This window comes from Molossus molossus, unplaced genomic scaffold (assembly GCF_014108415.1).
Source record: "Molossus molossus isolate mMolMol1 unplaced genomic scaffold, mMolMol1.p scaffold_m16_p_5, whole genome shotgun sequence".
Taxonomy (NCBI): Eukaryota; Metazoa; Chordata; class Mammalia; order Chiroptera; family Molossidae; genus Molossus; species Molossus molossus.
This window is the reverse complement of record NW_023425388.1, coordinates 24,467,666-24,494,817: the sequence shown is the minus strand read 5'-3', so window position 1 is coordinate 24,494,817 and position 27,152 is coordinate 24,467,666. Positions and strand designations below refer to the sequence as shown.

The 27,152-nt window shown below is 44.5% G+C and overlaps 2 protein-coding genes across 3 annotated transcripts in view; one reads left to right on the top strand and one right to left on the bottom strand.

The window, feature by feature from the left end:
* DHX36 (DEAH-box helicase 36) overlaps positions 1-6,966 on the top strand; it is a 46,866-nt gene extending 39,900 nt beyond the window's left edge. The window contains exons 21-25 of one of the 2 annotated variants that reach the window (XM_036242762.1): positions 16-115; positions 210-300; positions 4,351-4,471; positions 5,419-5,571; positions 5,939-6,966. In XM_036242762.1, the coding sequence (XP_036098655.1) occupies positions 16-115; positions 210-300; positions 4,351-4,471; positions 5,419-5,571; positions 5,939-6,124 (651 nt within the window). In that variant the 3' untranslated portion in view covers positions 6,125-6,966. Of the gene's footprint in view, positions 1-15; positions 135-209; positions 301-4,350; positions 4,472-5,418; positions 5,572-5,938 lie in introns of both variants that reach the window. The other variant, XM_036242763.1, reaches the window with a different exon arrangement.
* Positions 6,967-13,022: 6,056 nt separating this feature from the next.
* ARHGEF26 (Rho guanine nucleotide exchange factor 26) overlaps positions 13,023-27,152 on the bottom strand; it is a 119,404-nt gene continuing 105,274 nt past the window's right edge. Inside the window, exons 11-14 of the mRNA XM_036243254.1 lie at positions 26,679-26,888; positions 15,174-15,241; positions 13,807-13,911; positions 13,023-13,253 (exon numbers count right to left, since the gene is read on the bottom strand). Of these exons, the coding sequence (XP_036099147.1) occupies positions 13,111-13,253; positions 13,807-13,911; positions 15,174-15,241; positions 26,679-26,888 (526 nt within the window). The 3' untranslated portion in view covers positions 13,023-13,110. The remainder of the gene's footprint in view (positions 13,254-13,806; positions 13,912-15,173; positions 15,242-26,678; positions 26,889-27,152) is intronic.

The following is a 27,152-nucleotide window of genomic DNA, read 5'->3' as shown; positions in this document are numbered from 1 at the left end:
ACCATTGCTCTCTAGATGCTGCATAACATGAAAGGGCAGTTTGCTGAGCATCTTCTTGGAGCTGGATTTGTAAGCAGTAGAAATCCTAAAGATCCAAAATCTAATATAAATTCAGGTAAAGCAGTAAACACAGTGTAAGTAACTTGTTTCTCTTGTCCATTGTATCAGTATTTTACTCTTTTTTTTCTCTAACTTTCCACCCTTAATAGATAATGAGAAGATAATTAAAGCTGTCATCTGTGCTGGTTTATATCCCAAAGTTGCTAAAATCCGACTAAATTTGGGTAAAAAAAGAAAAATGTAAGCATTGAAGATTACTATAATGCAACAGGGCTCATTGTACATTTGTTCTTATTCATATTTGAGCCATATTCTAATTCTTTTTACTTTTGATCATTTAAGAGAAAGCAAACTGTTTAACATTAAGAGGCATCACTTTCCCTCACAGCACATCCCCGTTATCAGCTCCCCAGCGCCCAGTATTCACAAAGAACGTTAGTGAATATAATAGCAGTATAAATGTGAGAAAAATAAGCCAAGTATTAAAATCATCCCAGAAGCTCAGTGACATGATAGTGAGTGGTGTAGCCATATTATATCAAACTTTGTATAAGATGTATAAGATAGCTACTCTAAATTCTAAATTTTAAATGCAAAACACAAAACAAAACAAACAAAAAACTAGTGCTAGATGGACATTGGTTAGAATTTATTTGCTTCAGGATTTTTTTTTCTTTTCTTATAAAACAGATAATTTCGTAATTTGTCTCTTTGATTAAAATTGTGATTTTACTATTGTGAAAAATAAAGTATGACTTTTAAATACATGTACAAATAGCCTCAATAATAGTTGGACAGAACAAGAGAACTTCCATCTTTTTGCTTAAGACATGAGCTAGTGAGGAAAGAGAAACTGAAAGTCACAGATGTCTAGTGGTATCTGAATTGTTGCCACCCTTTTTTTTGAAGGGTGTGTTAGGTTAGAATTATGTATCTACAACAGCGGTTCTCAGCCTGTGGGTTGTGACCCCTTTGGGGGTTGAATGACCCTTTTTTCAGGAGTTGCCTACGACCATCGAAAAACACATATTTCCGATGGTCTTAGGAACCGAGACACCGCTCCTCTATCCACTCCTCTATCCGTCTCCAGGCGGGTCCGCCTACATGCAGATACACCCACATGCAGATATGTCCACACACCTGAGCAGGAGGAACTGTATTAAAGGGTCAGGGCATTAGGAAGGTTGAGAACCACTGATCTATAGTCATTAAAATAGTCACTGGCCCAGTGAATATTTTCATTTGAGACATATGTCTTAAGGAAATAATCCCCAAATTTTTAAAAGCTATATTGTAAAGAACATAGATTTCTAGTAGCAGTGGGGAAATTATGGTTTTATAATAACACATTATATGATTTTTCTGTTAGGTGGGCATATAAAACAGCCATTGTGTAGTAACATATAAAATATTTGAACTGATATCAAATGAAAAAACTGTATACCCTATGATTATAAACATAAAAAATATAGACCTCTGAAATAAAGCGCAGGCATTGGTTCCTAACTGAGTTTGATTTTGCTTCTTGCGGCAGTTGACAGTGTCTGGAGCCTTTTGCTATTATAACTGCTGTGTTATAACTGCTGTGGTGCAGTGGGTAGTCAGGGATGATACTAGACATTCCACAGAGCCTCTGTGAGCCCAGCCTCCCCACAGCAGAGACGTCAGTGTATCAGTAATGCTGCAGCTCAGAAACCTGTTCTCAGGTAGAAGGTTATGAACATGAATTGTAATCATGGCTGGATTATCCACATCTTAAGTGTTCCAAGTACTTTTTGACATCAGTACTTCGTCAAATTCTTCTTCATATCTATCCCTAATTTGACAGGTAGCTTAACAGAGAGACTCTGAAATACAAACATTTTACATATTCCTCTGCTGTCCTGGGAAGGCTTTATGGAAACAAATTTTTGAATGTAGGTCTCTTTGGACTGGTACTGTTTTGGTCTGGACCAGCAGTCGGGAGATTTGGGCATCCTGACCAAAAGCTTGTTTGTGTACATTTTTATTGGAACACAGCCACACTTGTTTGTTTCCATGTTCTCTGTGTCCGCTTTCCTGCTGCACTAGCAGAGCTGAGTAGTTGTAGAGATCATAGGCCCCACAAAGCCTAAAATACTTTCTCTGCTCCCACATGGAAAACGTCTGTCAGACTCTGCTGCTGTAGCAGTGTAGGGTTCAGGACCCCATGGGCTGAATGACTACAATGAGGAAAAATAACTTCTGATTTTATTCTGAATGATTCGTCACTATGATTTTGACAAGTATATGAATTCCTAGAATCACAAAAAAGATACTCTTATATGATTTCACTTACACGTGGAATCTAAAGAACAAAATAAACAAAATGGAGACAGACTCAGACACAGAGAGCAGGCTGGACTGGTGGTTGCCAGAGGGGAGGGGAGTTGAGGGACCGGAAGGAAGAGTGAAGGGACTAAGTACAGAGTGGAAGTTAGAGAACAGCCACGGGGATGTCAAGTACAGCACAGGGAATACAGTCGGTAATACTGTGGGAATTGTGTGGTGCCAGGTGGGTACTGGGAATAGCCAGGGAACACTTTAAAATACATGATTGTCTAACCGCTACACTGTACACCTGAAACCAGTACAAAATAATATTGAAAGTACACTGTTATTGAAAAGTACAAAAAACTAACATCTGAATAAAACAAATAGGAAGGATTGATGGATTGTCAGCTTTTATGTCACCTAACACAGGTAGTTACTATTGACTAAAAATAAACCGCCAAACAGCTCCCTGTTGAATCATATTAATTAAAAGCTCCTACAAATTGAGGTAAAAATTTTATGACTATGAAAGAAAACACTCCTAGGAATGAAGAGACTGAAGTAGAGCTGTGTCAAAGTACATTTATTCCAAGGATTCCTGTTTTGAAAATGGGGCATTTGAGTGAATATGGGACCATTTAAAACCTGTATTAGAATAGGTGTTTATAAATCAGTTATAGCTAAAACCCTTTCTAAACGACATTCTTTTTTTTAATGTTTATTTATTTTTGTTACAGATGTTTCTCTTTTTTTCCCCCCATTGACACCTTCCTCCCAATCCCCCCACCCCCAGCATTGTTGTCTAAATCCATTGGTTACATACACATGCATATAAGTTCTGTGGTTTATCTCTTCCCTCCCCCCATGTCCACCTCTTCTGAGGTTTGTCAGTCTGCACCCCACTTCCATATTTCTGGGTCTGTTTTGTTCCTCAGCTTGTTTTGTTCATTATATTCCACTCCACAAATAAGTGAGACCATGTGATATTTGTCTTTCTCTGATTGGCTTGTTTCACTTAGCATAATACTTCCCAGGTCCCTCCATGTTGTCTCAAAGGATAAGAGATCTTTCTTTCTCACAGCTGCATAGTACTCCATTGTGTGTATGTACCACAGCTTTTTTATCCACTCATCTACTGATGGATACTTGGGCTGTTTCCAGATCTTAGCTATTGTAAATAGTGCAGCTATGAACATAGGAGTACATATATTCCTTCTGGTTGGTGTTTCAGGCTTCTTAGGATATATTCCTAGAAGTGGGATCACTGGGTGAAATGGTAGTTCAATTTTTAATTTTTTGAGGTAACAACATATTGTTTTCCATAGTGGCTGAACCAGTCTGCATTCCCACCAGCAGTGTACTAGAGTCCCCCTTTCTCCACACCCTCACCAGCACTTGTTTGATGATTTGTTGATGGCAGCCATTCTGGCAGGTGTGAGGCGATACCTCATAGTTGTTTTAATTTGCATCTCTCTGATGATTAGTGACATTGAGCATTTTTTCATATGACCATTTGTATGTTCTTTTTGGAGAGGTGTCTATTTAGGTCCTCTGCCCATTTTTTAATTGGGTTAAACATTCTTAATTTATATGTAAATTCATCTGGGTGCATAACCTGTGAAATTTTTTACTTGATCATTTCAGTATTATGTATAAATCATTCTCTTAGTCTGAACCATTGTGATGTATTTCACTTGTTTATTTCATTGGTTGTCCAGTAGTATAGTAGAAAAATAATTAAGGAATATTTTGTCACCTTTCTAATGTGTTGAGTAGTTTATACCTTGAAAAAGAAGATTTGATGTATGACTTATAGAGTGTTCATATAGCTGATATTTTTCCATGTTTTATAAAAATAAATTATTTCCTCAAATATAAATTTGTAAATTTATATTGTAAAAATAAACTGAACTTGGCTGTGCAGCTTTTTTAGGTTCTGTGATTGGTTTGGGAACTCCCAGAATTTTTTTTAACAAACTACATTTAACTTTCTTAAAGGGTGAAAGTTTACACAAAAACTGATGGACTAGTTGCTATTCACCCTAAGTCCGTTAATGTAGAGCAAACAGACTTCCACTACAATTGGCTTATCTATCACCTGAAGATGAGAACGAGTAGTGTAAGTAATATTCTAAATAATCATGGATTCTAATGTCAGTGTTGTACTTTTACAATAGCATAGTTTTCATAGTTGCAAACAAAATTTGTTCTTTTAAAAATAGTTTTTTCTGATATGAATTCTAACTTCCTCAAGCAAATAACCTAAATTTTAATGTGCAGGTATGTCATGATCCATTTTTGTACTTTAATTAATTGGAACAGTTATTTGATTTGCACAGTTTTCTTTCAGAGTGTGTTTTTAGGAAATACTGGCATTTTTTGGTATACAGGAGATTACTGTACAAAGAATTTTGTTGGCAGGTCAATATACCTTATCAGTATTGGTCAGAATGTTAAATGGGCTTCGGTTTATACATCTATAAAAATAATTTTAACTACATTGGTGTTTTGGTTTTGTTACTCAGAAAATATTTTGTTTAAAGAATAATGTTATTTGAATTAAAACAAAAATATAGCCCTGGCCGGTTTGGCCCAGCATTTAGAGCATCGGCCTGCGGACCTAAGAGTTGCAGGTTCCATTCCGGTCAAGGGCACAGACCTCGGTTGCAGTTCATCCCCGACCCTGCTCGATGTCATGCAGGAGGCAACCAGTCGATGTCTCTCTCACATCGATGTTTCTTTTTCTCTTTCTCCCCCTCTCCCTTTCCCTCTCTCTCTCCCTCCCTCCCAATCTGAAGATAAATAGAAAAATGTCCTTGAGTGAGAATTAAAAAAAAAAAATATATATATATATATATATATACATACACACTGTGTTCTCTGAATTAATAAAGAATGGCTCATTTAAAATGTATTTCTTCATAACTAGTCTCTGTAATTACACTAATAGGATAATGCCTATTTTAGAAGGATTAATGCTAATAAATTGATACTGGTGACATTGAATTTAATATGGCAGTAATTCAGACTCTTTAATGTATTAATTTGCTTTAATTCTCGTTATAGATATACTTGTATGACTGCACAGAGGTTTCCCCATACTGTCTCTTGTTCTTTGGAGGTGATATTTCCATCCAGAAGGATAATGATCAGGAAACTATTGCTGTAGATGAATGGATTGTCTTTCAGTCTCCAGCAAGAATTGCCCATCTTGTTAAGGTGCCTGACTTGACATGACTGTCTTTAAATCTACATGCAAGTTAGTATGTGGTCTTCTGCTTTTGTTCCAGGTGTTAGATGTTTTAGAAACATTTCTTGATATATTTCAGCACAGCAAATAGTGTTGAGAAATGGATTCATAGTTTTTCAAAATTGTTTTTTGAGGTTACCAACCAACCAGTCAGTGTCTTAAGTGAGATGGAAGTTTGACATTTGAATTTTACTGTACTTTAGTTAGTTGCTTACTAAATATTTAATTTTGTATAATGGCTTATGAAGTTCCTGTTTCAGCTAGTCACTTTTATTTATCCCATTGTTTTATTGTACATCCGCCTTTGTTGAACTTCTCTAATTTTTTCAACCTTAGGAATTAAGAAAGGAACTTGATACCCTTCTGCAAGAGAAAATCGAAAGTCCTCATCCTGTAGACTGGAAGGACACTAAATCCAGGGACTGTGCAGTGCTCTCAGCTATTACAGACTTGATCAAAACCCAGGACAAAGCAACTCCCAGGAACTTTCCACCACGACTCCAGGATGGGTATTACAGCTGACTGCTTTTCTGTGGTGGTCTGAAAGCCCGTTGGCAGCCATTTTCCATCATAGTTTAATTTTTGGCTAGATGCCAAATCTTGGGACATGAATAATTTTCATTTGTAAGGTAGAAGCCTTCAGTAGATAGTAAAGACTTACTGTGCATGAGTTCACAGTGTTATCTGTAGCTATTATACCATAAAAAACGATGTGTTCTCTGATTATATACTCTGTGTGGTCATGTCCACACTTTGAGAGTATTCCTCTTACATATACTGAGTGTTGTACTACTACTTGTTGAGAAATACCTTTGTTCTGTTATAAAATATTAACTTTTTTGCCCATAATGACTGAATATAAAACCAGTGAAAATAGAATGCGTATCCAAACAACAGGGTCAAGTAGGAATTTGAACACAGCTACATTTTAAAATAAACTATCAAAAGTTCAGTTTTCTAATAAAACCCAATATTTAATAAAATGTACAGTGTATAAATCTCAGCTAACTTTGGTTTGGTTTCTACATCTCCACCTCTCCCTTGGTTTATTTGATTTTTTAAATATTTTTAGAATATATTAATTTTCCTTTCACATCACCTTGTGCAGCACAATGTAGCAATTGATAGCATGGGTCTGGGGTTGGTCTCAGTTCAAATTTCAGCTCTGTCACTTACTAGACGTTTTGCACAAGTTACTTTGCTTCTCTGTGTCCTTTTCCTTATCTGTAAAGTACAGTACCAGTTGTGAGGCCTGAATATGTTAATATACATAAAGGGCATAGACCAGTGTCTGGCATGTAGGCATATACTCACTATTATTTGTCCCTGAAATGTTTTTTGTGTTTTTGTTTGTTTTTCTTTATTGATTTTAGCAAAAGGAAGGGAGAGGGAGAGAGAGATGGAAACATGGATGAAAGAGAACATCAATTGGCTGCCTCCTGCATGCCCCCCACTGGGGATCGGGCCCACAATCTGGGCATGTGCGCTGACTGGGAATTGAACTGGTGACCTTTTGGTGCATGGGTTGATGCTCAATCACTGAGCCACACTAACCAGGCTAAAATGTTTTTTAATAATAGTCCATTATATTATACTTTTTTTCATACTGTGAGTGTTATTTTACCCTCAGCCAGTGGAAGTCAGTGTGACATGTACTGTATGTACAGGTTGTGACAAATACTGGTTACTGTCTAACAGCCATCTTGTCCCCCCTTCTTGCTTTCTTGTTCAAGTGTTCCCCGTTAGTGCAGCCTTCTGCTCAAGGTTGTTGGGCGCCACATGGTCTTACTCCCCTTATAAGGTACTGATAAGGCATGACTATGTGATCCTGCCCTGGCCAATGAGAAGAGATTTGCAAGGGGAATCTGAGATTTTCCCACAAATAGACATAGAGGGGGAAATTCTGCTCTCCTTTGGAGATTGTCTTGTCTGAATCAGAACTGCTGTAGCTGTATTTTATGGTCACAAGTTTGGGATGATGGTGAAAATTGCCCATCCTTGATAATGCTCATGAGCTGCTGAATTATCCAAACTGCCTTCACTACTCGTGGACTCAATAAACCTTTCACTGAAACACAAACTACTCATTATTTTGTGATCTAACGGTTTGGCCCATATGTCTGATGAAAGGTGTAAAAGTGGTAGCGTTGGACATAACCACAGTACCAAGAACATATTGCTGTTCCCTAAAAGTTCCCAATGTCATTGTGCCTTCTAGTAAACACAAAGAAACCAAAGGAAGAGGACCTTACAATGACTGGGATTTACTGACAGTGCCATAATGATCTGTTAACAGCATTGGTTCAGATATTGCTCCCATCTCTGGGAATGTGAGCCAACCTACCACTGCCTTCCAAGGTTTGGAATGTCCTGTGTGTCCTAAGTCCATTCTCGGATAGTCTCCCCAAAGTGACCTGTCTCACTGAATTCTTGTATTGAGTCGTGTCACAGTATTGTAGCATTCTGGTTTTGCCCCTAAACTCAAGGTGACCATTAGGTCTTGTTCTAAGAGTGTGACTTTTTGGTTGTACTATACACAGTTGGCCAAAATGTTCTTGGCAGAGAGCATTTTTTAAAATTTGTAAAAATAAATAAAAGACTACTAGTTTTAAGTTTTTTAAATCTGTAAAAAAAAGACTACTAGTTAATTGGTTCCATGTTAGCAAACCAATATTTAATCTTCATATAAATGGAGAAAATGTTCCTGAAGAATTATAGATGAGCTATTCAAAGAGATTAAGCAGTTATCACCCCCCAATTTATGTCTTCTCTGATCAGGATGGAATTTTAATTGAAAGTGCTATTTTTGTTCTGTTTCTTTTGTTTACAAAATAGGGTGTTACTGAATTGTAAAGGTATTCCAGGTCTGAGAACTATTTGTATTTGGTAGTTCTAAAGAAGGCATTAAATTTAGAAGAAAATCTGTTTGCTTCACTATTCTGAGTGATACCAAGGATAATTCTTGAACAAATAATCCTGAAACAGAAACTTAGGAAAAACGTGTAAATCACCAAATAATCATTAAAAAGTATCTTTAAAAAGTGAATCCATGTGACACCTTCCTATTTCATTAACTAGGGCAAAAGCTCTAGATATATTTAGCAGTTTTCAACCTTTTTTTTATCTCATGGCACACATAAAGTAATTACTAAAATTCTGCGGCACACCAAAAAATACATCTTGCCCATCTGACATAAAAGATAGGCATAAGTTTTATTCATTCACACTGGACAGCTATTGTGTTGGCTGTTGGCATTTTTTTATTTGACAATCTAAGAAAAAAGCAGTCAGTGCCCCTGTGTAAGCCGTCAGGTATTGCATGTTCTAAACATTCTTGCTGCAGCCCAGATGGAAATCACTGATTTATATGAATAATTACAGGTGATTTTCTCTTACAGCATTTTTAGAACAAAGTCCACCCTAAAAGTTAGAAGTTATAGAACAACTTTAGAAGGAATTTTAGTACCCTCTCACCTATAGTAAGTGGTAATTTTCCTTTCCACTTTTTAGCTCTGAGTTTGTGTATGTTTACTTTTAAGCAATTGTGATTAAGTAGTAGAATCATATTCTTATGTTTTTAAATGGCATTTTTCTGATTTTAAAACAATCTTTGTAGACTAGAACTTTAACAAGCATTTTACCCATTTTGATATATTTACATACTCTTCTTTTTAAGCTTTAAAGTTATTACTTTATATATAATAAAATGAGCCAATTTGAGTGTATTAATTGTGAGTTTTGTCAAATGTATGAAGCCATGTAATTGCTACCACCAGAATCTTGATATAAAACATTCCCATCACCTAAAAATTTCCTTTGTGGCCCTGGCCGGGTGGCTCAGCTAGTTGGAACATCATCCTGTACACCAAAAAGTGGCAGGTTTGATTCCCGGCCAGGGCACATACCCAGGTTGTGGGTTCGATCCCATCAGGCTGTGTATGGGAGACAACAGATCAATGTTTCTTTCATATCACTGTTTCTCTCACATCAGTGTTTCTCTCCCTCTCTCCAAGATCAGTATAAAAGAAAACATATCCTTTGGTGATGATTTTATAAAAAATTTCCCTGTTCCCCTTTGTAGTCAATCCCCCTGCGCCCCACTCTCCATTGGCAACTTGATCAGCTTTTGGTCACTAAGGTTGTTTTCTAGAATTGCAAATAAATGGAATCATATGTAGTCTGTGGCTGGCTTCTTTCCTTAAACAGTGGCTTTGAGATATTTGTCGTTGCATATATTAGTAGTTAGCTCCATTTTTATTGTTTAATAGTATTGCATTGTGTGGTTATACCAGTTTGTTTATTCATTTGCCAGTTGATGTGCCTTTGAGTTTTTTTATTTTTTGCTGTTACAAATAAAGCTGCTATGAACATGTGTGTGTATACAAGTCTGTATAGATATGTTTTTTTCTCTTTGGTAAGTGCCTGATTGGGATTATTGTGTCATATGGTGTGCTTAACTTTACAGGAAACTGCAAACTGATTTCCAAAGTGGCTGTACCATTATATACTCAACAGCAATGTGGGATGGTTCCCAAATCCTTGCCAGGTACCCATGTTTTTTGTTGTAATTCGTTGTTGCTTTAGTTATGTTAGCCTTTAGTGGATGTGGAATCATTTCTGTAATGATCAGTGATGAGCATCTGTCACGTGGCAGGCACTAAGCTCTGGCCTGCGTTACGTAAACTGCAAGTCCACCAAGCAGCCAGCTCTGCCTCGGCTGCTGCCAAAGCCCAGCGAATGGAGCAGCATTTCAGGATGGAGGATGGTGCTTCTCATCTCTCTCTTCCTTCACTAGCTGGCGTGGAAATCCAACAAAGGTCCCTTGGATTGGTACATCCTGTCACATGGCTGTATTTTAGCTACAAAGTATTTAGCATCTTAAGGATTTACCACAAGTGTGTAGGCAGAATTCCAAGATGACATCTGATCTCTGCTTCCTTGGTATTGGCAGCCAGCAAGGAAACGGACCTCAGTGCTCCCATCACCAGGAATTGAATGTGTGAATGACAGGCATGAGCTGGAAGGAAGACACCAAGCTCCAGCTGAGAAAGCCAGCCAGTACCACCTTCAGCCTGTCACCCTCTCAGCAGGGCACCCCGCCACGCCCCCGGACTTCTGGCTACAGAACTAACAGACACAAAATGAGTGTTGTCTTACAGAAATTTGTTACACAGCAAAAGAAAACTAATTATAGAAGTCACTCTTTGTCTTCCACCAAGATTCACAGGGTGGTATAATTTCACAAGCACGAAGGTTTAGATACTAGGTGGCCAAATGAATGACAAGATAGACTCCAAGAGTCAATTAGGGGACTGAACTGTTTCAGAGAAGCAGTTAGTCGTGCACTTCTGTGAAAACTAGAAGAAACAGGATGGCCCAGCTCTTAAATACACCCCAGCCTCCTGGGGTAGCTGACGCCAACCCGGATCCCAGGAGGGCAGACCTGTCCCCTTCAGTGTTAGCTACAGGTATCTTTCTAGTGGGACTCTGCTTTCGCCAAGAATTCAGCAAACTATATACTTAAATGAATACATCCTACAGTAAATTAAATCACAGCAGAACAAATGAACAAGTATATACAAAATCTTTATAAATTCACATATTTCGCCAAGAGTGTACAAGCAGTCTCAATTCATTGGGACAAAAATGACTATTTTTGTTCTCCACAGGTCACTGAATGAAACTGTACAATTCAGAGAGGCTGTTCTAGAAACTGAACTAGGTTGGAAAACGATATCGTGTCGTTAAGACAATTCACGGTTGAACTTACACTTTGCAAATGTGTTAAATAACCTGCTGTAAAACACTTTACCTAACACCGCTATTAACCTGCCTGCTAAATAAGGCTTTGATTTATAAGATGCACATATGTCCAAAACTGTTTAACATCTCTACTTATAAATTAATTCACAGGATTCGTGTTGTTGCTTTTTTAACTTCTGGGTATTAGCAAAAATAATACAAAATTATCCCTTTGCAAGCAACACATTTACCTTCCTAAAAGAAAACATCACATTAGATTAGATTACAACATGCTAGCCTCCTCCAAAATGTCTGTGACATCAAAGAGGAAGGATCCCCAGGCATCTCTTGCTGTGGACCACTGCTATGACTTCCAGACCTCAAAGAACTCAGGGCCTGGTGAGTGCTTTATACCCAGAAACGTATGCACAGGTCATGGAGAGCCATTGAGGGGCGAGAAGGCCCCTGCCCCCACCCTGGCTCACTGCTGAGGTTGCAGGATGCAGGGGGCATGAGCCAAGTACTACCTCCCACCCTGGGCTTCTGCCACTTGACTCCCAACTTGGGTAACTGGCTGGTAGACAACAGCTGGGGCATGTCAGAGAGGTCTGAGTCCTTGAACAATGTACCCTGTGCCAGGTTTTACCCCTTGTGGAAGAGACTGGAGAAAAGTGGGAACGTGGCCACCAGTAGCAGTCCCCTCTCCTCTCTGTCGTCTGAACCTCGTGCCCTCTTTATGAAACATCCTTTTTTTGCGCTACTGGAAGAAACAGACTCCAAACCTAGCAAGGGAGGCCTTCAGTGCAGATAAAATGGGTTCCCCTGAAGGACAAACTGTTATGTTTCAATTAAGTACCATGCTGGCTTCTTGATACCTTTGAAGGCCTAACTGTACTTTCCTTGAGAGTGTTACAGTGTGTTTCAGCCCATTTCCTATTTGGAAATGAATAGGAGTAGAAACAGTCAAAAACCTTGTGTTATTGAAGGCAAAGCAGCCTCACGTCAGTGTATCAGCTCATTTGGGATTATTTTTCAAAGTAGGAACCCTTCCGCACATATAGGAACCATCTAAATTCTATGTTGTTAGTGTAGCTGAGTTTCACTAGGCTATACTTATCTAAGACCGATGCTGGGTGAGATGGATTTTTTTTTAGTAAGGCCTCCGTACTTCCCTGCTAATGAGGAAACAGATGGCAAACATTCAAGTGTCAATTTCCCTTTCCTGGGAAGAGGTTTAGAAAAGCTTGCTCACCTTCAGAACTCTACCAGTTCCTTTTGAAATCCACATAGCATTCTATCAGATCTAAAAATGTAAGAGCAGGAAAAATAGTTGCAAAACTGGCATTCCTTAAACATACACAATCTTGCAAATGCTGGGAAAACTGTAAAGAAGGTACTTCCACAGGAACAGCGCACACTTGGTTAAGTGAGGATAGAGAATCAGGATACAGCATCTTCTGTCGATTGCTTTATGCCAGACACAGTGCAACTAGGAGCTGAGGCCGCCTGATCCCTGAATGGGCAGCTCAGCCCTGCTGTTTACCTGGGGCTCTGCAACAGGATCGCTGTGCACAGACTGAGCTTTGTGGACTATGCTCAGTAGCCAGTCTCCTGGGAGAGCAAAACCACCTGGCAAGCTGAAAGGCAAATGTTTTCCTTCTTTTAATTAAATCGGCCATGTTAAAATTAACTCGAAAACGAGCTGGAACCCCACCACCACCACGATGCAGTGCAAATCTCGCAGTCACGAACGGCCATCAGAGAGGCTACACGTTGGTCTCCAGTCCTAGCAAACGTCCCATTCTCTCCACATTCTGATCGATGGTCGCTTGACATGTTATCTCCTTGGCACATTCCATCGGAAACCAGCCCCTTTCTCCATCTCGCAGTCTCTCCCCTTCATACCAGCCTGCAGAGAAGAGCAGAGTCTGCATGAAGCAACAACACGCATTTGGACGAATCTTGACGTGTCCGGCTCCCACAAGGATATTGGGTACCACAGAGGATGACAGGTGGAGAGACAGGTGGAACAGAGGGCAAGGTTGCAGGGGGAATGAATGGCACACCAGGAACAGAACATGATCGGAGGCCCTGAGCTGAGCAGCTGTGACGGCATGGGGGCTTGGGCTGAACTGTGGAAGAGGATGCTTTGGGTAGGGCAGCAGGAAAATTAATTGTTTTTTTAAGTAAGAAAGGAAGAACTCTGGAGATGAGAACTAGGTCACTAGAGACCTGGGAAGAAAGGAAAACTCTTCACAGTTCCTTTCGAATAACGAACCACGTGACTGCGTCCCAATTCAGGAACACGTGAAAGCCATACAGTGTGGACGAGGGAGAGGCTGGTGCGTGTGAGAAAAGCGAAGGGATATGGACTCTGAACATTGATAACAGAAAGGAGGCTCCCTGGTTCTTCACACCCTGACTGCTGGACCCCCAGTGCCCCGTGAGAACACTTCACTCACCATCGCCGACACGCTGATAAATGAGGACCACGTCAGCCACCTGCAGGGAGAGTTCGTCGGGCTGCTTGGCGGTAAATGACCGAATGATTTCTACCTGGGTCAGTGCTGAGGAGGAAAGGAACGCACTGAGCTTCCAGTAGCAGAGCCAAAACGGATCAGGTGCAAATCAACAGTGGACTCAGTCTTTCCGTGCGACTCAGGGCCAGCAAGGACAGAAACAAGTCTGGCTTCTTTTAAGAAGCAGACAGTCTTTTCCAAGAGCTCTCATACAGGGCTAAGAGCTTCGTAACTTTAGCTCAGCATCAGGAGAGGCCTTTTATGATGTATGAATCCCCTCAATAACAATCTTGACCAGGAGTCATGAGTCATGTCACACAATAGAGCAGAAAACAGCCATTACGTGTTGGGGGACTGAGACACGACAGGTGCACCGATGGTGAAAACCCCAGTACAGCCACTTCTCAGGTTTTATACACGGTGCTTCCCCAGCCCACCAGGGGCAGCACATGGAAGCTGCCAAAGACAATTAGAAATAAAAAGATCTCCGACCAAAAGTCAAAAAACATTTCGGACTTTCCCCGTTATGCTAAATCGTAATAAAACCATTAACTTCAGTGACGTGGTACTGACTAATGAGACTTCTTCATTCGTTTTTGAACACAGAACTTGATTCTAGGAACTTTTCATGCCAATCACTTTCGCTGTGGCTCTGAGCTTAAATCTGTGATTTCTGAGTGTCCAGGACAAGCAGTTTTGTTGCCCTTACTCTCTGGATCTGACCTTCCAGCTAGAACCTTCCAGAGAAGTGTAACGTCAGCATTGCGGTGCTGATACACCACCTTGGACCACACCAGGTCCTGGTTCTCTAGGAGGAAATACTTTGTGTTACTATTATCACTTTAATTTTTTTTAAAAAGGTCAAAATTATTAGTAAAGCAATTTTCTTTGTTAAAAATACATTTCAACTTAGATTTAGACTGTCAGTGTGGCTTAAACATGCAGCCAATGACCTTAAGCCACAACTAAAAATGTAAGATCCTCACAGTCTAAGCAGGGCTTTCAATGTATATTACTTAGCTCCGTCCTCACAATAACCTTGTGGTGTATATATGTCAAGATGCACCTGACTTGCAGACGGTTAAACAGGCTCCACATGGATATGCAACAGTTTACCACGTTTATGTAACAAAGAACTGCACCACCCATTTGGATTCAGACCCTGTGACTTCCAAAGCAGGGATCACCTAGTTCTGAGGCAGGGCAGCAGGAAGGAAACCTTGGGGGACCGTTCGTACCCCAGCGTCCAGCAGGGGGCAGAGCCCCTCCACGGTCCGTCTTTCAGAGCAGACAGCCCAGGAGTTACTTACAGGTTCGGTCTGGAGGCTGCTTCCCGCGGCTGTGTCCCAGGGCGGTTATCCAGCGGGCTCGCTCGCTCCTAAACACAGGCACAGCCGTTAGAGATTCAAGGTGTTCAGACACGGAAGGGAGTATGTCCCAGAATGCAAAGCCATTACCCCCCAAAACGGGAGAGATTATCTAGCGAGCTATGGGACTGCCCTTCAAAACAAGGATAAGAGTTTTAAAATGATAATCTGGGACACTTAAAATAGGCTAAAAACTACATTGTCAAATGATTCTGAATGAATTTGGCTAGCTATTGATTTAGTGGAATTTCTCACACAGCAGTTGAACATTTAATAAAGAGCTAAGTACATTACACAGTGCAATCAAAAAAAGATGTTCGGTACACTCATAATCTTATGTTTAACATTTCAAAAAAGTAAACTTCCTTAAAAAAAAATCCTAGTAAATCAGTCTCTCTCCACATCCTCTCCTTCCCCTCCCCCACTCAAATATTTCAGAAAAGATGAGAAACTTGACATATTTAAAGTTGCTTTGTTCCCCGTATAACTAGTATTTCCAAATATGAGCTTCATTCAAATAGAAAAATTTTGACCTTTTTTTTAGGCTGTTCTCAAATGCTTAAAATGGTTTAATAAGTACAGCCAAAAATATTTCAAGGATAAAACCAACCAAGATTTTTTCTACAATATTAAGCTATAATTAAACAAAATAAGATAATTATCTAACTAAAGGATCAAAAGTTTCAGACAAACAAGCACTACTCTATAATACAATTTATGACCTGGAAAAGTAAAATATTGGGACTGCAATGAAATGAATCACACACACGTACACACTTTGAAATTTCTTAAGTGGCATTTATTAAGTCCATATATATGGCGGGCACAACACTTGATATCCATATTTCACGTAATCTTCCCAAAAGCCCAAGAGAAGGAAGACAAGGCCACAGGTAAGTTCTAACATCCACAATTCCAACCAAGGTCAAGTTCTACTAGGGCCACTCTACCTTCGTACCTTCTTTATGCCCAGTACCTGAGAAACCTTTTTTCTCTCTCCCATAATGCCTTGCACCTAAAAGATGCCTCTCACTGTCACCCCATCTCCACCCGTGTGCACCCATCCTCCCTCCAGACAGCAGACGTCTTCCGGCGCTGGGACACCTTTCTTTTTTTTTTTTTTAATCCTCACCGAGGACATTTTTCCATTTTTTGTTCAGGTAGAGTGGGAGGGAGAGAGAGGAACAGAGAGAGAGAAACATCAACGTGAAAGGAACACATCGAGTGGCTGCCACCCGCACAACCGACCAGGGCCGGGGACAAACTGCAACCGAGGTACGTGCCCTTAGCGGGAACCTAACCCGGGTCTCTCAGGACCGCAGGCCAACGCTCTAACCGCTGAGCCAAACCGGCCAGGGCTGGGACAGCTTTCTTATTGGCTCGTCTCACTCTCAAGTACGACCTTCCCAACCTCCGTTTTTGAGCTAGACCTACTCGTAATCACTATTTAAAACTTTTAAATGGAAGAACATAAAATAAACGCTGCCGTGAGCTCACGTGTAAACAGCTCTGAGACTGTTTACCCAGGTACACCCAGGTACACATGCCGCGAGGTCGGGAGGTATGCACCAGGAGGCGCGCTCTCGTCCCTTTGCGATCAATAGCCTCCCGCCAAGGTAACCACTGCCTGATTTCCACCATCATCGACTAGTCTTGCCTATCTGGTTCTTGATGAACATGGAATCCTCCGTTGTGTCCACTTTTATACCCGACTTCTTTTGTTCAACACATGCACTCCGTATTGAAAACACAAGCCTCGCCTCCTCCAGGCAGCCTCCCCTGATGTGTGAACACATACTCTGTCCCCATCCCCGTCCGACGGTCCTGCCCCACACCCCTCTCTGCACCTCCTGGCCACCCACAGCCTCATGAAGGCAGGCGTGTCGTCTGTGAGGTTCACCGCCTGGCACTGATGGGGACCCGGCCAGCAGCGGCTGGCCCAGGAAATCGGTGCCCTCCTCTCGCACTGACGCCCCATTCACTGGCTGGCTTGTCTCCTCACCAGGCCATACCCTCCCGGAGGCCGGGACCTGGGTCTTGTTCTAAACGGTTTTAGGCAGCAATTCTGATCCAGACACGGTACTTTGTTGTATTTTCAAGTATAATCTAGTCCTTACAACCATCTTGGAAGAAACTGCGCGATTTCCCCGCTCCCAGAAGACCAGGCTGACGCGTGGAGCGCACAGAGCCAGCTCCCGCAAACCGGCCGGCGGAGCAGTCGGTGCAGTCGGTGCAGTCGCAACGCGAGGCCAGGGGGCGCGGCAGCCACCAGGTGTGGTTCCCGCAGCGCTTCCTAATAATGAGAGAAGGCAGGAGGCGGGGAAACAGCAGGTTGCTGAAAGACAGACTTCTTTACAAGAACGGGAGGCTGGGCCGGTCGAGCTGGTGTGCCAAGTAGTAAACACACGATTTAAACAGCAACGCGTGACGCCGTCTTGCTTTGAAATCTTGGTCACTCCTAACGCGGGGCAAAGGGCTTCAGGGTGGTTCTATCAGGAACGACTGAAGCACAATTTCCTTTCAAATAATCCAAGCAAACACATCTCTGGTATCATCTCTTTGTTGGGTAAGATCTGTTTTTCTTTAATCAGGTTAACTGGAAGTTGCAAAGTACAGAGGAAACTGAAAACGAAATGTCACTGGTGGAAGGCCCCCCCTCCTCCCTGTGCCACGTCAAGCCAGGCTTCTCTGCGGCACACACCACGCTGGGCCCACGGCCCCTTCTGCTGCCTGCAGTCCTCCCGTAAGGCTTCCCTGGCACGGCCCTGGTGTCGAGTGGCCAGTTTCAGCAGTGGCCTCCCCCTGCAGCTAGTTTCCAGATGAAATCTTTCCCTCCTGTGGCATGCTGCCTGATGCTAATGGCATCTCTCAGACACGGCGGCCCCTCACAGGGACTCCAGAGGACAGAACAAGACACTCCTTGTTGCCTTCGCTGAAAGGGGCCCCTTCTTGAAATGACTTCAATTGACTGGATGCTGTCAGAACCCCACGACCTCCCCCGGGGCCTCCCAGAGCCTGCCAAGGAGCCCCCCCACCAGCTAGCAGAAAGCACAGCCTCTCAGGCAGGGAGGAGACACGGGACAAAGACAGAATTCTAAGAACAAGAACAACCAGGGCCCGGACATACTCATTATTAAATTTAGATATCAAGTCTGGGGCTCACTCCAGACAGCTATTTTCTCTGGGGACAGTATGAAACAATCATCGTGAAGTCACAGTGCACCCCACACCCAGTTCACAGACTTAAAAAATTTTTTTTCTTTCTTTATTGATTTTAGAGAGAGGAAGGGAGAGGGAGAGAGAGAGAGAAACATCGATGAGAGAGAACATCAACTGGCCGCCTCCTGCATGCCCCCCACTGGGGATTGTGTCCTGTGGGCATGTGTCCTGACCGGGAATCGAACAAGCGACCTTTCGGTGCGTGGGTCGCTGCTCAACCACTGAGCCACACCACCCGGGCAGTTCAGACTCTTCCCTTTGCCCAAAGTGAGAGAATAACAGGGCTGCCCTGGCCTCGACCTGGGCATATCAAGTTCTAAGACCCTCCGACCACGCCTGCTTCCACTCGCTGGGCGCCCACCTGCGCCAGGCTGAGGCTGCCAGGGGCCTGCCATGGCCCGTGCTCTTCACAGCGCCAGCAGGAAGCAGCACACACACTCCAACCCTCAGCTCAGCACACGCCCAGGGGCAGGAAGACTGAGTTGGGGAGAGACGCCTTCAACGTAAATATCTGTGAACACCCTCCGTTCAAAACCCCCCATTCTGTCTGCGAGGCGTGAATGATGCAATGTCCCCAGGAGGCGTTGGCTGTGAGGGCACCTCAGCCTGCCTCGCACATAATTCATTAAAAACACGGGTGCTTTCAACTCCATTGCACAGAGGCCGACGAGACGGCCAGGTCGGACGTCTCCTCGAACACCAGGCATCTTCTAGGACAGACAGACACATACTGAGAAAGTGGGAAGTGTGCTTTGAAACAAAGAGGCAGGGCTGCGGATGAGGCTGAACCTAACGGAGCACCTGCCACGGGCTTCGCCCTACCGGGTCTTCCTGACCCTTCCATAGAAGCAGAGGCCAGCGGCTGCCGAACCTCCTTGTACCCTTACAATGCCAGACACGGGTGTCCTCACGGCCCACGAATGTGCCTGTGGTGTCTTTGGAAGTTCCTGTGCCCACGGCCTTTGGTAAAAAGTCCTCCAAGCCTTCATAACGAGTAGGGTGGTGGAGACATTGTTTCTATGCATTTTGACACTTCATTCAACTAGCTGAGTTCAATAAACTGTTCCATAAAAGGAAACCCATGGGGTAAAGAACTATCGCCATGATGCTGTGTGACCGAGCCAATAAAACTGGACTCCAGAGCAAAATAAATACCCTAGCCCACTAAAGAGTTCTGAAATTCAGTCTTTCGTGACGTGCAGTAAAGTTCATTAAATATTTCTTGTTTATCATATCTAACAGCTCCCGAGGCCTGCTCTGGTCCAGAATCCCGGCTTAACCTCGGCGGGTCAGTTCTCTGTGTCCTTCATAATAAAAGACCTGTACTACCGCCGCCCTCCTGTTTCACTGGGGTCGGTAACAAGGGTCACAAAATGCCAAGCATTTTGATGGACACTGTACAAGTCAAAGATCATTACTGGGCATGGATTCCAGATTCAACAAGGAGAAAACACTGCCACGTATACTAAACATGTTTTCCATGTAAACTGTCATCTCTATATCGGGAATTTTTCTGAAAGGGCGTATTAAGAGTATGTCGGACATACCCTTTAACATTTTATTCCATCCTATTTACTTCCTGCTGTTAATTAAATCAACAGAAGCAGGAAGAGCGCGAGGAACTGCGGCCAACAATGAGCATTCGTCGGCGGGCCCAGGAGTGGGCCCTCCGCACGGCTGACAGGCCCGCCACCTTCATTAGGCTCTGCTGACACACGCTGGGAAGGCTCTCTGACTCCAGTGGAAGGTGGTTATATCCAGAGCCAGATCCAATGGGGGAGAAAGTTTGCCTTCACCACTGAGTGTGCCCCGACTCAGTGGTGTACACTGGACTCAGATGCCACCCAAATTCCACTGTGGACACAGGACGTCAAGGACGCCGCTTGCCGCAGCCTTGGGTCCGTGCCGGCGGCAGCTGTCTGGGCTTCATTTTAATGAGGGCAGACAAAGGGGGCTCTCCGGCTCCCACATTCTTCTTGAAAGGCCCAGTGGGAAAAGAAAGGACAGTAGTAAAACATTCTTCCTTTGTCTTTTATAAAGGGTCAGCTTTTGTATTTTTCAGACTACCATCTCATTAACAATCCAGTGACCTAAGATCTTGAACAGGCAAACAGACCCGGCGGTGTACATGGCTTAGATGTACATCCAAAACACAAGTTTAGCCGCCTGCTGACTGGGCCAATGCTGAGGAGCAAGTGGACCAGGGAGAAGGTTTGCTGCAACAGCACAAAGAGGGCGGTGGAGAGATGGAGGGCGAGGCAGTATCCCCTACACGGGGCGGCCGCCTGCCTGGCCTTGGACAAGGAAAAGCTCATTATATTCATTGTGGGTCCGCTGCAAAAATACTTGTTGGGAGCTTGCTAGGTACAAAGTGAAATACGGACAAAAGCAGAGCTGAGTGTGGGGCGTGGCCCACAGCTCCGTGCAGAACGGGCCGGAGAGAAGCAAGGACAAGAGGCTCCAGGCTGGTTCAAAAGGTAAGTGACGTATGGGGTGGCCTGGGGCCTGGGGCGTGGGAACCGGTGGAGGCCACAGCAGACTTTGGGTCAGGAAGGGCCAGCCGGTGATGGGCGTGTTCAGACTGGGAGCGTCAGCAACGACACCGAGTCCCAGAATGGACAACGCGCAGGGGTGTCGTGCCACCAGTCAGACACGTGGGCGCTGGGAAGGTGGTGGGAGGTGGCGAGGCCTGGCTCCAGACAGGCTGCCTTTCTGAAGGGACAGTGGAGGAGGAGGTTAGACGTAGATGGAGAACTGAGGGACGGCCACGGGCAGGTGGAGAAAGTCTCCGAAGGGGTGAGCTGAGGGCTGACAGTCAGCAGCACTGAAGGCATCAGAGGTGAAGACAGAAGACTGGACTGCTGGATGGTAGCTCGGAAGCCACGGCTAATCCGTGGATGGCGTGGCCTCGGCGGGGGGCAGAGGAAGCCACACAGCGATGGTTAAGGAGTAACTCCACAGAAGGCGCCGAAAATCCAAAGCGTCGTCCACCCCTCTGGCACTCACTGCCACTGCAACGCACCGTGCGTTGGTCTCGTTGTCTCTGTCTCATAAACACAACACTCCCCACTCTCCTCACACACCGAGTCCAAGTCACCACCAGGAGGTCCCTGGGCCCCTCCAACACGGCCCGGGTGCTCTTCTCGTGGAACCCCTGCCTCCCCTCTGGTCGTCTGGGGAACCCCAACTTTGGCTTAAAAGACTCTACATCAGTGCTTCTCAAAATATCTGTGGTGAAGAAATGGTCCTCACCACCCAATCCAGTGTGAACCAAGTGTTTTCAGAAATCCGATACAGACGAATTCCTGCTAAAATAATTACACACTTTGTAAGTTTTACCCGCTTCCCTCATGCCAGGCAGGTAACGGCCGGAAGACAGAAAGGCCACACAATGGCCTGGAAGAGCTCTGGCCTCCACTGGCATCTGGGTCCCCCCACAACGCCCCCCACCCCGGTTGATTCTTATCTACTTCGTTCACTATGGTCAATCCTAGTCTGACGACCTCAAACTCATTTCCTTGGGAGTTCGGCACGGGCCATTGCCTACGGGTTAATTCTTGTCACTCCGGGCTCAGTTCCAATGCCACCTCTGAGGAGTCTTCCTGCACCATCTAACTCAGAGTAGGCAACCCAGCACCTCCCAGTCTCTTCAGATCCCGTCCCCTGGCTTTGCTACCCTCACTGCACTTTACACTGAGTTTTACTGGGTTCAAGAAATACTGTCGCACTGTCCCAGCTCACTGCAGGCCACTGGCCAGGCCGACTGGGGTGCAGCCGCCCTCCCGGAGGGCCGGAGGCAGGCAGACGGCAGGGGCTCGCGCGGACAGAGCCCCAAAGCGCAGGGACTAGGTCTCTGGACTGTCCACTGCTAAGGCCCAGCCTCGGAATAGCTCTTGGAAGGATGCAGGTGCCCGATAAAAACACGAAATTAACAGGGGGAAATGAAGACTAGTCTCGGGAAGTTCAGCTGTGACAGGAAGGAGAGATTTAGGGCTGGGTTGGGGTCAGGAGTAATGCGGCGGAGGGACAGAAAACAAAGGAGAATGAACCAACGAGCCGGACACGGCGAGTGGCCGGAATTCTTGGGGCGACATCACCACTGTGTGTGCCTGAGCCCTGAGGGGGGCACGTGGTCACTGGCGGAGGGCTGACGGGGGCGTCCAGGGAGTGGGAAACACAACAGGCAAAGCAACCAAAAGGTCGTCTTAAGCAGAAAATAATCTTTGAGATACAACATCGACTCAGTATTTTATAAAACATTTCAAAGCATATGATTTTTTAAAATTTACATCTAAGTTTCCACAAACTTCTTCCTTTTCATAGTCTACAGACTTTTAAAAACATCTGCATTTTAGTAGTTTCTCACGCTGAATAGCATCTGGCTTCCTGGTTTCCCTCTGATCCTGAGCGAGGCCGACCAGGGCGAGGGGAGGGCGGGCTGTCGCTGCGGCAGGTCTCGGAGGGAAGGCCCGCCTCCGTCAGAGGAGGAACTCTGTCTGCCCCAGGAAGGTCAGGATCCAGTCCCGGCCTTGGCAACACCACTTCCTGCGGGCAAACCACCTCACCTCTGGGGGAAAGGAGGGGTGGACTACAGACCTCTTTAGGGTCGCCACATATTTTATTGTCTAAACAAGACACTTCTGAGATTCCAAGAGAATAGGACTCTTCGGTTGGCCAGAGCAGACATGCCATCAGTCCTGGGGAAACGAGATTCCCCATCACCTGACTCAGACGCCTCGCGCCCTTTCTCCAGAGGCAGCCGCCGGCCCTTCATGCTCTCAGCTGGCTGGTGCCTGGCACAGCCCAGATGCTCACCGGGAGTTTGCCCCCGTCCTTCTGTGAGCTTTTCTGCATACTTCATGGAATCCAAGCTATCGATCTGCTCTTCGGCGACGTCACTGTCACAACTGTTGAACTGTCCTGTGCCAAGCAGCTGCGCCCTTGCTGCTGCTGAGCGTACATTTTACATGTCCCCAGGCGGCCTCTACTAAGAACACCTTTTCAAAGAAGGCGAATCTTTAGGTACAAACCCTGTTCTTTCTCAAAGAGAATGAGTAGCCAAAGGAAACACATGGCTGGTCTGGAGGTCTGCGATTACTCAAGGCCCGTGGGGCGGTGGAGACCCCGTTTTCTCAACCGGATTGCTAATGAGCCGTATGAACCATGTATAAAAGAGGCAAAACACAGAAAACATGCCCTCTCCTATACATTCTTCAACTCTTAGGAGCAAAGAAAACATGATCGATAGATCCAAACTCTGACTGCTCAAACCCAGGCAGCCAGACACAACCTGCACCTTCCCCATGCCGGCACAGAAACTATCTGCGGGACTTCTAGCACCGCTGTTTCTACAGGAAAACGCACGTGGCTGTAGTATCTTTTCCTTCGATACCAATGCGAGTCTGTGTGCTTACGAGTATTTGTCTGCTTATTTACTTTGGAACTGTCACTGAGTTGGCGGTGGGGAGAGTGAGGGAATCATTCTCTGCACCCAAGGAGACATCTGCCCCTTTGCTCTTTCTGGAATGTTCTCTTCCTATCAATTAAAGAACTACAAATATGAGTCATACCCATGAGTTTACGGGTGACACCACTAGATATTCTGAGAAAATCTCTGACGGAGGAAGTGAACATCTCTTCAGCCCGTGATAGGATCAAGGGGCAGGTGGGGCCAGAGTCCCAGGAAGGGATCCAGCCTCGGGACAAAAGGAACTGGACACGGGGGCTGACTTCCCACTCTCCGGGACGCATCTCAGACCCAGCGGGGAAGACCACGTACGTTATAAACGACACAGCCGGGAACAGCTCTGCTGACATGTTGGCGGGATACAACACCAACACCCCGCGTGAACGCCGAGAGAAGGAAAACGCAGACCACACCAGCACACTTTCACATCGTTGACTGGAAGTGATGAGAGAATAGCTCTGGTTTTGAGACTTCTCTAGAACATTCGGACAAGCACTAACCTCTAAAGTGTTTAAGATGTTTTTATCCTTAAGTCTTATAAAATCCAAAGCCCTCCTTTTAGGAGAGGTGTGTCCAAAGGAAGTCTTGCACCGTCTCCACAGGCCGAGAGGTTCAATCCCTCTTCGAGGTGAAGATATGCCTTCCTCGGCCTCAGGCTTGGACGTGTCTGTCCTGCTGGTCACCTGCACACACCAGCAATCACCACCCTCACCGAAGTGCCCTCCGCAGGCGGCAAACACAGAGGGGCCTGCCTGGGAAGGTGTCAAGAGCTTTTCAGGGGTTTCAGCACAAGAACTCTGGGACCTTTAGGAAAAGGCATTTCTTTGTCTCATAAAGAAACACATGTGTGCCTGGCCGGTGTGGCTCAGTAGCTGAGCATCAACCCACGCACCAAGAGGTCACCAGTTCGATTCCTGGTCAGGGCACATGCAGAGGTTGCGGGCCAGGTATCGATGTTCTCTCTCATCGATGTTGTTCTCTCTCTCTGCCTCGCCCTTCCTCTCTCTCTAAAATTAATAAAGAAAAAAAACAACAACATATGATGAAGCTTTTTTAAAAAAATTATTTTCCCTTTATTGATTTGAAAGAGAGAAAGGGAAAGGGAGAGATAGAAACGAGAGAGAACATCAATTGGCTGCCTCCTGCATGCCCCCAAATGGGGATGGGGCCCACATCCTGGGCATGTGTCCTGACCGGGAATCAAACCAGAGACCTCTTGGTGCCTGGGTCAATGCTCAACCTCTGAGCCACACTGGCCGGACGAAGCTCTTTTTCTTTTTTTAAAAATATTCTGACAAATCACTGAATGTATTTTTTATTGAATTTATTGGGGTGACACTGGTTAATAAAATTGTATAGGTTTCAGGCATACAATTCCACAACACATCACCTGTACACTGCACTGTGTGTTCACCACCCCGAGTCAAGTCTCCTTCCATCACCACTCATTCCCCCACCCTCCTTTTCTTGTCAATTCCCTCTGTTAACTATCAAGTTCCTCTGGAATCTTCTATTTTGGCTGTTTTCAAACCTCAAACACCTTTACCTAAACTGGACCAGTCCCTCTTGGTTTTCTCCAGCCTTTGAACAGTTATTTCTAGTCCTAGGAGATATGACATCTAGCCCAGCTGGTGTGGCTCAGTGGATTGAGCATCGTCCCATGGACTGAGAGGTCCCGGTTCAATTCCTGGTCAGGACACATGCCGGGGTTGTGAGCTCAATCTCCAACAGAGGGCATGCAGGAGGCAGCTGATGGATGTTTCTCGCTCACATCAATGTTTCTACCTCTCCCTCCCTCTCTCTAAAATCAATAAAAACATATTTAAAACAATATGTTTTAAACAATTCTTTACTTTTAAACCACTCTCTAAATATAAAATCACACCACCTAAAGTACAGCAGTCCCCTCTTATCTGCAGTTTCGCTCTCTGTAATTTCAGTTACCTATGATCAACTGCAATCTGAAAATATTAAATAAAAAATTCCGGAAATAAACAATTCATAACTTTTCAATAGCATGCTGTTCTGAGTAGCTTGAAGAAATCTCACGCTGTTCTGCTCCATCCCGCCCTGGACGTGACTGGCCCCTTTCTCCAGCATGCTCACAGCGCACACGCTCCCCGCCCGCTGGTCACCTAGAGCCCGGTCACAGGCCCACCGTGCCTAACGCTATGTCACAACGCCTACGTCTTCCACTGACTTCACTTCATCTCACACCTAGGCGCTGGGTCATTTCCCATCGTCACAAGAAAAAGGGTGAGTGAAGGTCAACAAGGTGTTCGGAGAGAGAGAGACCACATTCACATAACTTCTATTAGTGCACCATTATAACTGTTCTATTTCATTTATTATTATTGTTGTTACTCTCTTACTGTGTCTACTTTATGAATTATACTTTATCACTGGTATAGAAGTATAGGAAAAAATATACTATAGATAGGGTTCAATACTATCCATAGTTTGAGGCATCCATTGGGGGTCCTGGAACATATCCCCTGCAGATGTAGGGGGGCTACTGTACAAAGCATCCATCAGGATTCACAGAGACAAAAATAATTTCCATCTCTCAGGACTTTGGGAGGATCACGATGAAAAGATGAGCATCTGAACAAAGCAGCTAGACCAGTACTTGGCACATGATAGGTGCTCAACAAAAATAAATAGATAGTAGCCACTGTTCAGTGTTCCGGGAGCCTGTGGGCCGAGGACCGTCGGGCAGGACGCCCGGCAGGCATGCTGAAGCCCGCCCCACCCCTACTCACTGGGTTTCAGCCCCGAGCAGCATCTCCACCTTCTCGTTCGCGTGGTTGCTGAGGACCGTCAGAGTGAAGAGGTGGCTGGCGGAGTTCTGTCTCGAATAGAGCATCGTGGAACTGTTCTTCCCCGGAGAAGAAGCAAGCTCTTCGTTGTCGCAAGACTCCACCAACAGCTGGTCTCTTAAGGAATAATCATTGACGTTGTAACTTTCTTCACTGTAAGAAAAGGGGGAAAGAATGTGTCAACAATTCCGTGGATAAGACTGTCACGTGGTCATGTTTCAAGTCACATTTTGGGGGAAGGTGGTGGGGTGGGGAGCAAGGAGAAAATGATTTATTTTAACACATGAATTGGAATCTAAATTATATCTACTGATCATGAATCAATATAACCCCCCCAATGAACTCTATGAGCTACTATTTTTCTGTAATACGAAATTGTATACAAGCGTGTAAAACCCTCCAGGTTTCATTTTCTAG